Here is a 16,983-nt window from a genome sequence, read left to right as displayed (position 1 = left end):
TATGGACCGATACATTTAGCAGAATAAAATACCAACAGAATTACTTGGTTTGATGGCAAGAATATTACTCAGCAGCCAGTACCAAGCTTTTGTGTGCTATTTAATTCCATATTCTGCTACAGGTCACGACAACTAGTCCATGCAAGGCTTTCACGACTAGTCCATGCAAGGCAGTTCCCTGGACATGTATTGTGCCTACTTTTGAATGACATTGTACTATCAGTGGTAAAGCACCACTGGAAATGCTTTTTAGTGCAGGCTTAGGGTTAATTTGCGTCTGGGAAATCGGCCAATGGTGTGTTCTCTATGATGAACTAACCCATATTTGCATCACATAATGTTTTCCAAATTCTTATAATTTCCCGAAATCATATTTATAAACGAATCTAATATTTAACCCGCCTCTTAGAAACGCATATATATTTGTGTTGTATTCGTGTTTTATGAAAATTCTCGTACTGAATTTCAGTCGAAGTACTTTCTTTGAACGGCAGATGGCAACACACGATTTGGGATCATTGGCCACAGCGAATGCGCTGCAAGTCTCCAGTAAATCCATTTGCTTGGAATACCTGATTGGTTTGGCAATAGGCAAGTACGCTTGCACAACATCCCTTATTCTCAGCGCGGGCACCACGGGCACGAGTACCCACAAGTGCCGCAGTTTGGCTACAGTTTGTAATACGTTAGTCATTGCTACGTGACCGCATGTTGGAGGTATTAAATGAGTGAACCGGGCACTAACGCACCAGACTGAGGAGTTGGAAGACTACGGAATAAGATCATTCATGCAATAAAGAATTTTGGCGTCTGCTGTTTTGTTTGTGCCGCAATTAAATGACTTTGAAAACAGAACAAAAGAAAGAAGAGCTTTATTCAAGAGGATGTATTTTTTAAAGTTGTGGACCAGAAGAAGCGCCTAATATTTGACAGTTGTACTACTATTATTTCATCACCCAATCTACAAATTTGTACTCCAATTGTTTTTTTCACGCAAACTGTAAATTTCTTAATATAATTAAATAACCTCACATGGAACTCAACTGAGGTGTTTGACGCATGCCATGCGTAAATAGCCTTACACGAAACTTGAGCAATACTTATGCGTTATTCTAATATAACCGCTTGGTAATTATGTCAGCTATTAGAAGGAAATTCGGTGACGACTATCAGGTTGTTAACACGAGCCGAGGTGTTTCTTTTTCCGCACCAGCCAAAAGAAAGCGCCAACGTTTTGTGGAGAAGAACGGACGCTGCAATGTCCAACACGGTAACCTTGGTGGAGAGACCAGCAGGTACCTCTCCGATTTGTTCACCACGCTGGTAGATTTAAAGTGGCGCTGGAATTTACTCATATTCCTTTTGACCTATACAGTCGCATGGCTCATAATGGCATCTATGTGGTGGATAATCGCTTATATCCGCGGAGACCTTGGCCGTAGCCACGACGACTCGTACACCCCGTGCGTCGCCAACGTTTACAACTTTCCTTCGGCTTTTCTGTTTTTCATTGAGACCGAGGCAACTATCGGGTACGGATACCGATACATAACGGAGAAGTGCCCCGAAGGCATAATACTTTTCCTTTTCCAGTCGCTTTTGGGCTCAATTGTAGACGCGTTCCTCATCGGATGCATGTTCATTAAGATGTCCCAGCCGAAGAAGCGAGCCGAGACGCTCATGTTCAGTCAAGACGCGGTCATCTCTCAGCGCGATGGCAAGCTGTGCCTCATGTTTAGGGTCGGGAACCTTAGGAACAGCCACATGGTCTCAGCACAGATCAGGTGCAAACTCATAAAGGTAATTAATCATGTGTTCTGTATGAATCGTTGTTGTATCTGTCCATGAGCACCCACACGCATGTCCACAGTGTAATACATGTAAACCGTATAGGTGTTTGTCGGTGTGTGCGTGCTCGTTTAGATCTACTTCTCAATTACTTTTCAGTGCGTCTACCAAAAGTTACACTGATAAGAAGAAAAGTGTATATAACCAATTTAATGATACACCACTGAGCAGAATATAATGATGTAGTAATCTGTGGGACACTGTTCTCACAAATAGACAATATACTAGTACAATTGTGTCTATTGTCTACTAATTGTACTAGTGTATTGCCTATTTGGGAGAGTAGTATCTCACAAATGACTATGTAATTGTGTTCTTAGAAGCATGGATATCCTAGTTAGATTAAAATGATTAGTGGTTAGTTCATTATTGTTTGTTCATCTATGTCCAAATGCAGGTTAAAAAGGATTTATTCGCTGTAAGAATGAGCACAAAAATCCAGATCAATATTACTAAACAAATCCCAGCATGCATGTTGATGACCTTCTTGGTTAGTTGTATGATTCCAGTGAGATCTCCACTGTGATGAATATGTATTAAACACAGGAAATTAGATAGAAGGGAAAAGTATTTAGAATGTTTTTTTTATTGATCTTAAATAGAGTCGGTAGGCTACAGGGTTATAAGTTATGTGATAGGAATCCAAGATTGTCCCATGATGTAAGAGAGAATAGATTCTTACCAGAATTGGCTTTTAAGAACAAAAACAAACCTTCAAATGCACATTAGACCATTTCATACCAAGCACTGCTTTCGCATTAAAACAGCATTGTAATGCAGTTTGTATGTTTCTTATATTTAGCAGAGTTTTTTTCCTGTTCTTGGAAAGCAGTAGGGACATTTTGGAGACTGTGCTTTGTAAAGAGAATGGTTCGTCATAGCTCTGCGCTGCAGCCTAGAGCGACAGTCTGGAAGACAGCGAGGAAAGATGCAGTATTTCATCAGAAAGTCTTTCTTAAGTCATCACTATAGAGACTTCACACAAAAGTTAGAAAACATAAGCAAGACACGTATTGTCACACATTCAAAGATTGAAGAGGTTACATATACTTTAGGTATCACATACAGTTTAGCTTGTATGGTCAAGTGAAGTGAAATTGATCTATATAGCACTTTTTGCACACAAGTCACAAAGCAGCATTACAAATGTATGGGTCAAAGGTCCCTAATGGGCAAATCAGGGCTGACAGTGGCTAGGAAAAACTTTGGAATTATGGGGGAAAAAAAACCTGGGAGGACTAAGACTCAAGAGGGAATTGATCCTTCTTGGGAAGCCCAGCTAATAAACAGTCCATGCTGTTTTATATTAAGTTTAGTCCAAGTAGCTACTTCAGTATAGAGAACCAGTTCTCTGTGATTCTCCCCAATTACTCTTTCCATGGAGAGTAAGATAAAATAGAAGAGAAAGAGAGAGAACACGGGATCAGAGGAAGAGAAGACGGAGCCTGTGGAGAGAAGAAAGAAATGAGTGAAGTCTTGAAGATAGGATTTGATCAGAGCAGGAAGGAGTTGAATGTTCAGAGAGGATCTGTGTGTGTGTGTGTGTGTGTGTGTGTGTGCGCAGGTGCGGTGGGGGTGGGGGGGTTCTAAGGGCTGAGAAAAGGAGAGGGTGATTGACAGCTGGTTTCTCGCCTCTTGCTGACAGCAGCAGATATGATCGGGCCCACTGCAGAGAAGGACAGGCTGACGGATGGCTGACTTCAACAGCTCCTTTACTCTTTGCTGCTCTCTCTCTCTCCCTTTCTCTTTCTCTGATATATTAGTGCTCTGTAGTCCAAAACAGTGTGATGGGGTAAAGGTCTATTGCTGAAGTGTCCTCAGCAGTAGCCACACATCTTTTGGCTAGAGTGTTTCTGCAGAGTAAGCACTCTACGCTGCCTCACTCATTTACCCCCAACTCCCTCCTCTCTTAACACGCACATGAGAAGTGAAACTGAATTAACTATGACACTGACCAGACCACAGATGTGGTCTAATCAACAATATATGTACAAGTATCATTTAGACATTTAATTAATCTGGACTATGAGTAAATGAATGAGGCACATTTCATAGACTTGGTTTTGCCTATTTCAATGATGAAATGAGGGGACATGACGAAAAATTGTAATGCATAGATGCTCTATTTCTAAATGTTTCACATTTTATTGTGGTTTTACATTGGAATCAGACAATAACAATTCATAAGAGCATTTTTTTTATGGTTCCAACATGAAGTAGCTGTCTGACAGTGCTTGCTTTACCCTGTGACGCCGGCCATGTAAATGCTGTATGACGCATCCTTCCTCTTAAGAGCTTTGTTTACTACAACAATGAATATGAACAATGTGTCCCACATATGTGGTTTCCAGCAATTAAAATCTTCAGCACTTTTAGGACATTCTTTCACAAGTTATATATACACTCTCAAAAGAACTTTCCACTTTTTGGTTAACAATCTGTGCGTGCCACATACGGACATACTGAGATTTCCTCTCCGATTTTCATTAATTTCCCTAAGCGTTTGGGAATTATATGTGCTCAATAAGCCTTGAGGCACTTTAATGGTTTTACCGGATCTTCGGATTTCAGTTCGTGTTTGCACGTTATGACATGGGTTCCCTCTACTACACTTTGTTCCACTGCGAAGATGTGCCTCCGGTTTTCCCTATAAGTTGCCCCGTTTTGTGTTTGGGACCTTGGAGCTTCGCTGTGTATTGTGTCAATTTTAACACTCCAGTGCTTTCCATCATGCGGTCACCCTCTAACACTTAGTTATCGCTTGTCTTTGTAGTATCCTTTCTGGGCGTTTTTCACCTTTCACTTTTCTCAGCTAGAGCTATAGCTTTGTGTACAGGTGCGTGGTTACTTCACCTTGTAGAGCAGATAGCACAGGGTACTAGTCTGTGGGTTTGATTAACAGGTTGCACACATTCTCATACTGATGAAATATAAGTAAGTTGTCCTGTAGAACAGCGTCTACCGCATGCTGTAAATGTAGTCTTCTTCTGTTCACTTTCAAACATCTTTGGCATGCAGATCCTGAGTTTTTCTAAACAGGAGTTCTGTTGGCTGCTGACCATGTGACTGGGAAGTTGGTCTGTAGTGCAGTTATGCTAAGTGAGGTTGACAGTTTGAATCTATTTACCTTTTTTCACCATTTTCCATGAACCGATTCACAGATTTTGAACCTGTGACGCAGTGTCACAGGTTCAAAATCAAAGGTCTTTGCAAAGTTGCAGAACTCTTCACAACTAACCCAAGATCTGTTATCGGTTATCACCACATCAGCAATACCATGTTGTGCAAAAATAAATGTGATGTTTAAAAGGGCAGTGGGAGCTCAATCGTTTACAAAGAGCTTGCCTTTTAATTGGAAGGTTGCTGGTTCAAACCCCACCACTGCCAAGTTGCCACTGTTGGGCCCCTGAGCAAGACCCTTAACCCTCAATTACTCAGGGTGTACTCAATCATAATGGTAAGTTACTTTGGATAAAAGCATCAGCTAAATGATGTATGTTATAACCTGGGTGACCAAGCTAGTAGCACATAGTTTTCCCCCATTTAATTTAAACACATCTATACCTGCTTCACTCCATTGTGTACACGTCACATTGTTCTCAACCCACAGAGGCTCTTTTATGCTCAGCCATTTCCACAAGACTGAACGGCCCTCTGAATGTCAGAACCCATACCTGGCCAGTACAATATTGTTTTGGCCAATCTCATGGAGTTCTGTAGCAAGGTATCACTCTGGGGTTTTTAAAAACAGCTTATTACCACAGTTCTTGAGCCCTTAAACAGAACACCACCTGACAACACATCTCAGTACTGGTTGTCTGAGACTGTTACAAAATGCCCTGACCAACCCTGTGTGATTGCTTTAAAAACACGTATTGAATACCTTCCTGAAACTGTACTTGTCACAAGTGTTGACAAGAGTGTCAACATTTTTGCCATATATAAATCCATGTGGTGGGTTTTCATCCATATGCAGGATGTAGTGTTCCCTTTTCTATTTTTGTGCATAATTGCACTCTGAGGCTGTCAGCTCTGAATGCCTAGGCTATCAGGTTCCAACTTGTGCCATATTTCGGTAACAACACTGCACCTATGCCAGATTTGGATGCATCTACTGAAATGATCTTAAGAGATCTCCAGTCAAAGGTTTTGCAAAGTAAGCTTCTGATACTAGCTGGTTTTGGAATGAATTTGTCTAAATAGTAAATGATACCCTCTTGTGTCAGCTTTGCACAAAGGACTTGTTGGCATGTAATTTTGGGCCATTTTCTCTAGCTGTGTCATTTTCATTCTCTGATCATGCGCTTTGATTATCCTGCCCCAGGTCATCAATATAAACTGCCATACCTTATTATTTTCTAGAGATCTGCTGGATAGTCTTATGGAACATATCTAGTGTACAGTCCATCTCAAAAGGTCAATCTTTTTAAAGAACAGCTGCAGAATAGCATTGTTTTGGTAGAGAGTTTGGTTCTTTAACTGTCCAGACCAATTTGCCAAAACCATACTGAAACATCTAGTTTTGAGAAGTATTTGGAACCTGCTGTGCACCAAAGATTTGTCACCTCATTGGCAACTGGTAGCACTCACGATTCACATATCTATTCAGCTCTTTTGGGTCTGTGCTTAACCTTAATGAGCCATTTTTCTCATTAATCACAAGTGGCTCTTGCGCGTTCTCTGTTGCATCTTGAGACTTTAGTCTTTGCTGCTCTGCCTTTCACTTTCTTCCGACTGGCTCAATATCTAGCCTGGCCCGCTTCGTTCCGGGCCACGTGTTGGCCTGTGCTGTGTATCTACATTTGAATGCAATGACTCTTCTTGTGACCCTTCCATCGACGGTATACACAGCAAATCCATTCCTTATGCTGTCCCATGTCTGAGACCAGTCGCACAAAGAGATCACCATAGCGGACCTGTTTATGGTCCACACACTGTACTGTACCATATTTATGACATTCCTCGCCACATGTTGAACACTGGTGTGGTTTGTTTTCACCTCCACATCACAGACTGTGCGTGTTCTCCTCACTCCCTTTGCGGCACGTTTTTGCTACTTTTCCATTTTCCTGTTATTTCCGATCATCTTTTATGTTCGGATCTGTCTGGCTAGAGTCCACGCTTTCATTCTGTTTTGCTTTGCTTGTCTTGCCTTGCAAATCTGCATTTGACTTTTTCTAGCATCAGTTCTCACTTTCTTTTAAAAGCATTTTTTTTTCTTTTCTTCTCAGTCCCCTATCACTAATACACCGTCCTGCTGCAGATCAGAGAGTTGGTGGGAGTCCCAAAATTACACAACAAACATTTGAACCTCAAGTGCACTTGAGGGCCACAAATTTGAAATCTGACTGTGACTAAATTAAAATATACGTTTTCCAATCTGTGTGTGTGTGTGTGGTGTGTGTGTGTGTGTGTGTGTGTGTGTGTGTGTGTGTGTGTGTGTGTGTATATATATATATATATATATATATATATATATATATATATATATATATATATATATATATATATATATATGCTGTTCCAGCATTAGTTGCATGCTACTAGGTCTTCCAGGGAGTTGGCTACTGCCACTGTTAGGAACAGTGCAATATTTTCACTTTTCTCATTCTAATTACCATCAAATACAGGATGAACCTTTTCCACTCTTCCTAAATGTTCCCTCTAAACTTCATTTTGGTCGGAGGCTTTAAATACAGCTCCATTTTTTTATGTTAGGTGCTAATATTCCAGCTATTACATAAATATGTTAGTCTGATCCCAGCCAACGTGGCCACAATAGTCCATAGTCTCTGTGTGGGATCCGCACGTCACCTAATTGGGATATCTTATATTTGCCATTTTTAAACATATAGCCTAGTTTTTTTTTTTATAAAAAACTATTACAAAGCAGACATTCATATAGTACATAATTTTCTGCCATAGTTCATGCAAAAGAATAAGAACCTGAACTTGCAATGGTACACAAACTTAAAGAGTTGCATAAAGTATATGGCCTACATGCCTCATAGTACAATTAGTGAGCCAAGGCCAGTTTTAATGATGGTTAAATTGTTAAAATGTTGCAAGAATTACAGGTCTAATAATATCTAGTAATTTAACAATTCTTCATTTGTTTTTCAGTGTCATACAGAGTAAACTGCTTGTCCACCAAAGAATCAACTTCAGTGACTAGTGGTACCATGATATTAATTATATAGTTGCTAACAAAGCAAAACAGATCTCCTGTTTTCTTTGTAAGCTAATTTTGCTCTAGTGGCACACTGAACATATTAAACCGTGTACATGGCCATTTTTCATACTCTCCAGTAATCTGTGTAGTATGCACGATTTAGGAATGTTGCTATAAAGTATGTGGTTAAAAATCTATACTACTGAAATGCACTTAAAGCAAATTAACTCATATGACAACTAATCCATTGGGCAACTCTAGTTAACGATAGCTGGAGCATTTCAAATATCAGCTTGTAAGGTTGTATGATTCCCAGTCTCCTTCCTTGCGGAGTTATATGCAGTATGCTTAGTAGTCTCCCAGCATAGTATGGTGCCAGCTACATATTACGCCTGGGCTGCTGAGGACTGATGAGCCAATGTGGTTGTTTTTAAGTATTGTTTTTTTATTTTGTATTTAAAAAAGGTTTAATATAATATTGCAATTAATATAATATTATACAAAAATATATGTATATGCTACAGTGTGTTCCCTGGTTCTTGAAATATGACAGCCGTTGTGAAGAACTTCCTTGTGCCTGCATTCAACCTTGGCAACAGAAAATAGAGGCACACGCGTGAAGATCAGAGCTGCACACCAGCATTCCAGAGCTGCTCTCTGTAGCCTTTCTGTCAGGGCATAACTGACACACGGTTCACACTGCGCTCTTCCCAGTTTCTTCTACAGAGAAGACCATTCCGATGAAGGTGAAATGCAGAGCGGATATTTGCAACAGCAAAACGTACGTGGCAAACGATATGTTTATCAGATTTTGTTATGAGGAACTGCTTTACTTTCTCGCTTTCAAAATAATGGAAACACACACAGTTGGAAGCTTCTTTGTGTGTGCGCAAAAGCATGCTTACGTGACTGCGATAAAGTATCCAGGTGCGTGGAAATGGCTTGTATGTGAAAGCCGCGTGGGTCCTCCGTCTCTCCTGTGAAAAGTCGCACCCCTTACACCGGGTGCACCACAACGACTGGAGCTCAGTCTGCTTGCCATCTGGGGATGATGGGTGATGGAACCAGCTCGCGCTGACTGTCCCGCCGGTCCCTTATGTTCACACAAAAGACGGCGGGGTCAAAGGGACATACAGTACAATTGTCTAAAGCAGTCGAGCAATGCTTACTCATGTGCTTACTAAACGTACTGTAACTTGGCTTAAAACCCCTGAGCTTGCAGAGTTAGGCAGCAGATGAGTGCAAGCAGTTGTCAGGTTTTCTCCCGTGACTTGTTATGCAGTCTGGCTCTGATGGACTTGATGCTGTATGTGGGCTGCCGGCAGGAACAGTGTATAGTGCATTTTCGAAAATAATCGTACACTTATACAAACTCTGTGAAATTTCACAACGGATTTTAGTCAAATAGTGTACGGGCAACGTTTTTGATTGCAAATTAGATTTAAATTCTTCCCTTGCCAGGCGCATGGCCACAGCGCTGAATTTGCAGTGTTGATGATGATAATTATGGCATGAAAGGGGCAAAAACATCCTCTCCTCAGATTTGGCCTGAGAAGCCTAAAGGTATGTTCCTAAATTAATAAACTCATTTGAGATTTGTGGGCCAAATTAATGTTGAGCCATTTTGGGGTTAGAGGAAAAAAATGAGACAAACGTAGTTGCAACATAGTAGGAAATTTCTATAAAGATTATATCAGCATGTATCGAGTCTGGCAGTAACTCTGATGTTGAGGGTGAGATGATGATTTGTTGATTCATCATGTAAAATCCTAATTATGCTAATCATTTCAGTACGTCACATGGATTTGTTATTTTCACAGTCAAGCAGAGGAGTTGCTAGATGTAGTGTTTTGTTCAGAAGTCTTGGCCAAATGCTGAGGCAAACAGCACCACTCCAGTTCATGCTATATTCTGCCTTCACATTTGGAGTTAATAAATCACTCCAGAACAGCACAGTAAGCTCGGCATTGACTTTATCCACACATCCATTTAAGTGGTTCCCTTGTGCATTCAGAGACATTTGCTTTAAGAAAATGTGAGTGGAAATGCAATTTGACAAATGGCCCCCGTGTAGCTTGTATGTGATCAGACACCAGCAGGGGAAAAAACATTTCAAAAGAAGTTTCGGAAAGAGTTCTCGAGTACACAAGAGCTGAGCCTTTCTTTTCTCTTTCCGTCTCCGTCCTCTCTGTCTCTCTCTCTCGCTGATCCAGTCACGCCAGACCCCTGAGGGGGAGTTCCTGCCTCTAGACCAGAGGGAGCTGGATGTGGGGTTTGGGACGGGTGCCGACCAGCTCTTCCTCGTCTCTCCGCTCACCATCTGCCACGAGATCAATCCAAAAAGTCCTTTCTTCGACCTGTCTCAGCGCTCTCTCATGAGCGAGCAGTTTGAGATCGTCGTCATCCTGGAGGGGATCGTAGAAACCACAGGTTAGAGTCACGCTGATGGACCGAGCCATAAATGATTAATGCAGAGCCATTTTGTGGTCAAAGGGGGCAGAGAAATGAGACAAATGTAGTTGCAATCAGAGGGAAAAGCAGGGTTGTATTGCTGTGTTTACTCTCAAGCTTGACTGATTGCATCCCCATCAACCCCCTGCCATCTTCCTACATCTTTCTATTTTCCTCTCTCTCTTTCTCTCTATCTTTGTTTTCTCTCACTCTCTGTCTCTGTCTGCCTCAAGGTATGACATGCCAGGCTCGTACGTCCTACACGGAGGACGAGGTGCTGTGGGGCCACCGCTTCCTGCCTGTCATGTCCCTGGAGGAGGGCTTCTTCCGGGTCGACTACTCACAGTTCCACAGCACCTTCGAAGTGCCCACGCCACCCTACAGCGTGAAAGAGCAAGAAGAGACATCCTGCCTGCCCTCGCCGGCGCCACCCCTCACGCCGACCCCCGGCGACCCGCGCGGCCGCAGAGAGCGTATCTTCTCCCTGGACGGCGTCCCCGTCGCCGAGGGCACCGCCTGCAGGCTACCCAGCAAGCTGCAGCGCATGAGCTCCAGGAACGGCAAAGGGGCCCTGAAGGCCGCAGGAGCGCAGCCCGCCGAGAAAGCTTCCAGCACGGGCGACCTGCCCCTGTGTGTGCAGCGCCTGGGCTCGCTGGCCGGCCCGGACGAGCCCGAGACCCGGCTGGAGCTGAAGGCCCTCCGTGTGAGCTCAGAAGCGCACACCCAGTCGGCGGGAGAGCTGGAGCACCACAGACCGCCTTCGGTGGCGGCTCCCGTCCCCGGGCCCAACCTCCACCCGCTGCCGGCGCCCGGCGGCCGGCCCGAAGACAACCTGCCGGCCAAACTACGCAGGATGAATGCGGACCGCTGAGCCGTGAACCGAGAGGTGTACAATGTCGGCCACGACTCGGATGGACAGAGAGGCGTTTTGGGGGGAACGGGGAAACGGGACTTTACCAAGATTTTAACATGCTCCTATATGCTATAGGGAGGCTTCAATTGGACTATACTGTGATTCTTTTAAATTGAATGCAAAGGAAACAGCCATGTCTCGCCCTGCTTTGTTCAAGAATAACTGATTACTGTGTCAGCGATAGCAGCAACTTAAGTTCGGCCAAGCTGAGAAGAAATGTTCAGTTTCATTGCTGCAGTGCAAAAATATTCACATAAATGACACCATCTTGTTGATTTACTCTTGACTGGTCAAATTGAATCATAATCTGTTTTCACTTCTGACAAATCTACACTTTCAAAGCATTGTTGAGAACTGACTTATTTTAAAGATGCACTCTGGTATGTAAAGGCTGTACAGAATGAAAGGTTAATGGTATGTGTAACTTTAACCAAGACACGACTTAAATGTCCACATAACTGTGCTCGTGGCAACAGACTGTGAATTGTGCACCTACTATCACTGCACCTCGCGAGGTGACACTACACTATGAGGCAAAAACATGGACTTCAACATGCTTCTCCTATCTTTGCAATATAGAACTGCCAAACGCAGGGTGTTGAGCTATGTAAACTTAGGCGTTCTCTTCTATACTGAGATCACATTTAAATAATATTTTCATCTATTCAAAGGTTATAATAAATTATTTGGGAAGTGTTGTTTTCATGTTATGTTAATTGACATCCACCAATCATATAGCGCATGCATGCTCCTAAGCATGGAACCCTTATCAACGAATCTACAAAATAATCAAATTTGCTTGCTATGTGTAATTGATGACATCTAAGCGACTTTTTGCATTGGCTGTGTAATAGGCAACACTTATTTACATTAAACACAGTCGGTGCACAAGTATAAGAGACCAGAGCAACAGATAGCTATTAGTAATTAGTGTCACTGTAGCAACCTCATGGCTCTCACCTCAGGCCGGGGGAGGGAGTGAGAGTAATTTGGTTAGCCCCCAGCAGGACATCCATCACAGCCCGCATCCGCCGTATTACTTCATTATTCTTAATTGCGGCCTCGACGGCGCGCCGTCTCTGGTTCCGTCCCGTACCGCTTCGGCCAAAGACGGTGTGATGAGGGAAGAGGGCAGTGTGACCTCTGGCATAGGTGCATAATGTCCTGCTGGACAGACCTGCGTCTAGCATGCCAGTTCAAGTGTCACAGCTATTTCATGCAGCTGTCCAGGAGACATCTGACCATGCACATTAGCGTATTAGCACTTGAGCAAACTTTCAAGTGTTTGAATTTCACAAGCAATGACATTTCCTTGCTAAGAGTGATAGCTTTGAAACTGCAATTTATCATGTTCTACCGTGCCAGCAGGGAGCATAAAACTAGAACACTATGTACAGAAATGAAAAATGCGGTCATAAATTGCAAATGAGGTGACCTGCAACTGCATCGCCAGATGAGCTGGAGAACGCGTTCTTTTTATGGAGAGGCGCAGCTGACCCTGGCGTAGAGGACAAGGATATTTCCTGACGTTTGAAGGCCCTTCTGAGACACCCTATTGATTGGCCGGTCCCATTGCACAGGGCTGGGCAAATGTTACATCTGAATAAATCAGGCACAGTATGTGCTGGGAGCTGAGCGTGCAGGAGGCAGTGCAGAGTCGTGGAGGGACTGAGAAAAAAAAAACAGAAAAAGTCTCAACTGTCTGTTCTGTAGATACTGCAATCAGCTTTCATAGTTCAGTTTCATCGAAAGTTCGGCCAGATTAACCCTGCTGGGTTTGATTGACAAGGACGTGGGTTAGCGCGCGATCACACGGCCGACGAGCGTGAAGGCCGGGCTGGTCGCCCTGTGCAAGGCCCGCCTTGCTATCCCGCATGGCATCTGCAGCACGCTTTTGCACGAACTCCCACGTACATGCTCATCGTGCCCAGATGCTCATAAATATCTAGCAAACGGCAGATATTCAGGATCAAAAAGACTGGCAAGCCAGCATGAGAAGGTGACATCTTCTCTGAAGCAAGCTGGGGACCGTGTGGGGAGAGCCACTCAGGGTTGGGGGGAATCGGTGGGTGGATATAGAGCGGAACAGGTATCTGTTTATTGCCATTCTCCACTTTCTTTCCAGGCATAGCAGATGTTGAGGGGACGAGCGCCGCAAAGAGCATTTTTCATCTTTATACTGAAATGACCGGGGAGTGTGTTTTGTTTAGGTTTTCCAATTAAAGGAATACGAATGGCATCAGTTTGAAATAAGTGCGCTGTGTTACTCCAGCTTTGTTGTGTGGAAAAAAAAACCAGGGTTGGTTGTAGCATAACTGTGTCCTGTGGTTGGCCTTTGTCTGTCTGGGTTGTGCATAGCAACCGATGCATCCTGCTCTCCTGTGGCATCCTTTGTCTTATAGCGTTCCTTTGTTCTAACCTATCACATGGTGCTTCCCGTGGAATAGCCGAGTGCGTCTTAGCAGAGGGCTTCAGTACCAGCTGTTCCATCACATGCTCTGGGTGCTTGAGGGGGTCTCCACAGATGCAGCGCATTGTTAGATGGAATGGTTTGCAGTTTGAAAAGAAGTGGTGCCCATCTGTGATGCAGGTACTGCAATAAACCCGCCCCCCCCGTGCTTACCGTAGAGGTACACGCATATCGGGGTGGTGATACTATAATTCCTAATAAATTCATTTACTGGCCAAAATGATATATCTGAAGCGTCACATGGTACGGGCAATTAGCTGTGTTACAGATCGAGTCAGCTGTGAGTTCAAAAGACCTTTTGACTCACCCTCACTGCGTCAGTGCTCATCCATTGATGTCGCTAATAATGTCTTAGTGTATTTCCACCAGGAAATGTGTAAATCATTACATTCAGAGGGCAGATTCCACACCAGCAGCCTAATTTAACTGATGACTTCCACCAAATGGTCCTTTTCACGTCAGCTGGATAAAATCAACCCTAATGGGAAGGGAAGAGATGAGTGGGCCATCGCGGTCTCGGAGACAAATGAATGCCGGTTGAAGGCTCACACCTGTGAGTTCAGCTTTACCAGTGATAGCCTTTCCAGAAAAAAAAAAGAGATCTCTACTAAACACCACAGCGACTGGGCGACAGACGCTTGCCACTGGTGTCTGTACGCAAGTCCCACACCGAAGCGTGACCGAGGTTGAGTCAAACTCTCCGTCAAACGTTACGCCAGAGGCTACCGAAGAGAAGCAGAGCAACAAAGGTTGACCCAGTGAGCCGAGGGAGTACGGCTAGACCCGGCCTGCTTTCAACGATCGCAAGTTACGACCAGCAATGTTCCTCTGACCTAATGGCTTCCCTATGGAGGGATATGCAGAGAGAGGCAATACGTAGAATTAACGCGCAACTGATGTGGCACAGTGAAGAAAGAAGGGCCTGTGAGAGGCTTGTGCCACTGAACTACAGCAGACATGATCCAGCACAGACCAGGACCCACGGCATGCAGAAACCTATTCAACCTTGTATACTGTCTGAAACAGCAGCGTTTGTCTAAACATGCACAAATATGCATAATGTAATTTCTTTACCCTTTCACTCTCATTTTATAACCTCTTTACTCATTCATTCGTGGCAACGCCATGGAGAATTGGAACATTTAATGAGCGTTTTCTGTAAACGTGCGGCCCAGTCACCAGGGCAACTGATGAAGAATAACACTAGTCCTCTGGTACTAGGTTCACCTTCCTGGTGCCAACACAGAGCATGGACCAGAAACCTTTCAGCTCTACAGTGTTTCAGGTCCTGGGGCGAGGGTCGTTATTCATGAGCAAACAAACTTAAAATCACGTGCTATTCTGGTTCATTGTAAACGTGCATTGTGCTACACTAAATAATGCAGTTAGGTTATAATTGATTGACTTTTGTCCTCTTTGTGTGATATCTACTACTACATATACAGGCCAACAGACCAAACTGAAGTAGCTGTCAGGATCTGGTACATGTTTTCGCTAAAACATCCACGGTAAGTGCCTCGCAAAATTCTGTGAAAATCATAATTGGAGTACCTCTAGGTTAAATAAGTGCTTCCTAAGCTTTCAATGTGCAAAAACCCGTTTGGACATGTGAGGCGCCTGCGCCACTAAAGAGCACATGCAGGCCTTTAATCGTTAGAGTGGAACGCCTGGGTGGGAGGCTCTCCAGTGGATGACGAGAAGCTCACTTTTGCGACGAGGAGGGGCTCGCTATGCGCCCGGGTCCTCGAGCCTGAGGAACACACTCGTAAGGACCGTGAGCGAGAACCTGGAGTCAGCGCGACACACCCGCCACGTGCACTACACTGCGAAGCGGGAAAGAGCACAGCTACGAAAGGATCGCAACCTATGGGTGAGAGAAACAACATCTGCTCCACGCATATGGCGAAATACATTCTGACCCTCCAGTTCTGTTCCCCGTGCGCATATTTACCATAAGGCTTAGGATATAAATAACTATAAACACAGTGTCCAGACTGGACCAGCGTTGTTACATTTGGGTCTACATGCCAACTTTCCTCAGCTGAACAGCTTGGCCCCAGACTTCCTGCTGACCATAGGAATAGCAGGGTGACATGGAGGCCTATACCAGACGCTCTGGAAGGGTTTCAGCCACCTTCACCGGCCCTCTAAAGTTCAGCCAGCCAATCAGGGACGAGAGCGGGTCCGGAGGACGAGGCCTGGCACAAACCTGCCCTGAGGGAGTCTTGAAAGCTAATGTTCTGACTGCTTATGTATCTGTAGTCACTAGGCAAGCAAGAACTGCAGCAATTCTTGCAATTGTTTATAACAGAATTACTGCCCGATCTCACAAGATGCCCTGCATCACTCCGCATAATAAAGAGCTATTATCCGCCAGTGCTGAGGCTGTCGAAGCGTTTCCGACACTCTGACATGGAATCATGAGTCAGATGTGCTCCACATACTCAGCCACTCAGTTCACGTTTCACTGCCTGTGCCTTTTTGCATCTGATCAGATTAACCTTCCCGACTTGACTCCCCAGACGAGCCCACTGCGCGCTTCCAAGCAACTGTGGCCGCAAATTAGAAACGTGAAGGCAGCTGGGCGGTAAGAGTGAGATATGGTCTTTCAGACGAGTAAAGCTAGGACACTTTCTCTCTGGCGGTCTGTTCTGACTTGGCTGGCGAGTCCAGTTTCCAGGCAGGAGGCCGAGTGCTGCTGTGAACAATCGGAGGGGTGGGGAGGTGAGCGCAGAAGAACGGGAGGAACACCAACCGGCGCCTCGCTCATCTGTATTCGGAGAGGAACAGCGCACGCTTCTGTTGCTCATGCATTGGCAAGAGCCGCTACCTTCTTCACTTAGCTGCCAGGAGGAAAGTACACGTTGTATGTCACAAGCAACAAACGATGGTAGAAGTGCTTTATGGAATTCTGCGGGTCCACAGCGAACAGCATGAGCAAGGCCTCTGTAAAGCCTCGAGAAGACACAGAACACTCGCCTTCGCCAGCAGCGTTCCTTTTTCCTCATTTATGTCCCAGTTGTGAAACCAGTACGTGCCAGTTTATCTGTGAAACCTAATTAGGTCTCATGTCGTAATTTGGTGAATTGCTCCAAGCTCTGTCCTATACCCAAATAAAACAAAGGTTTG

General features: G+C 44.3%; 1 protein-coding gene across 1 annotated transcript; it reads left to right on the top strand.

Moving 5' to 3' along the window:
• Positions 1-602: 602 nt before the first annotated feature.
• On the top strand, positions 603-12,072 carry kcnj19b (potassium inwardly rectifying channel subfamily J member 19b). The gene is made up of 3 exons (XM_027013518.2): positions 603-1,800; positions 10,234-10,450; positions 10,705-12,072. Exons 1-3 carry the CDS (start codon positions 1,135-1,137, stop codon positions 11,340-11,342), a joined length of 1,521 nt encoding a protein of 506 aa, XP_026869319.1. The 5' UTR covers positions 603-1,134; the 3' UTR covers positions 11,343-12,072.
• Positions 12,073-16,983: the final 4,911 nt, after the last annotated feature.

The sequence above is a fragment of the Electrophorus electricus genome, chromosome 14 (assembly GCF_013358815.1).
Source record: "Electrophorus electricus isolate fEleEle1 chromosome 14, fEleEle1.pri, whole genome shotgun sequence".
NCBI lineage: Eukaryota > Metazoa > Chordata > Actinopteri > Gymnotiformes > Gymnotidae > Electrophorus > Electrophorus electricus.
The sequence above is the reverse complement of the archived record's forward strand: the minus strand, read 5'-3'. Positions and strand labels throughout refer to the sequence as shown.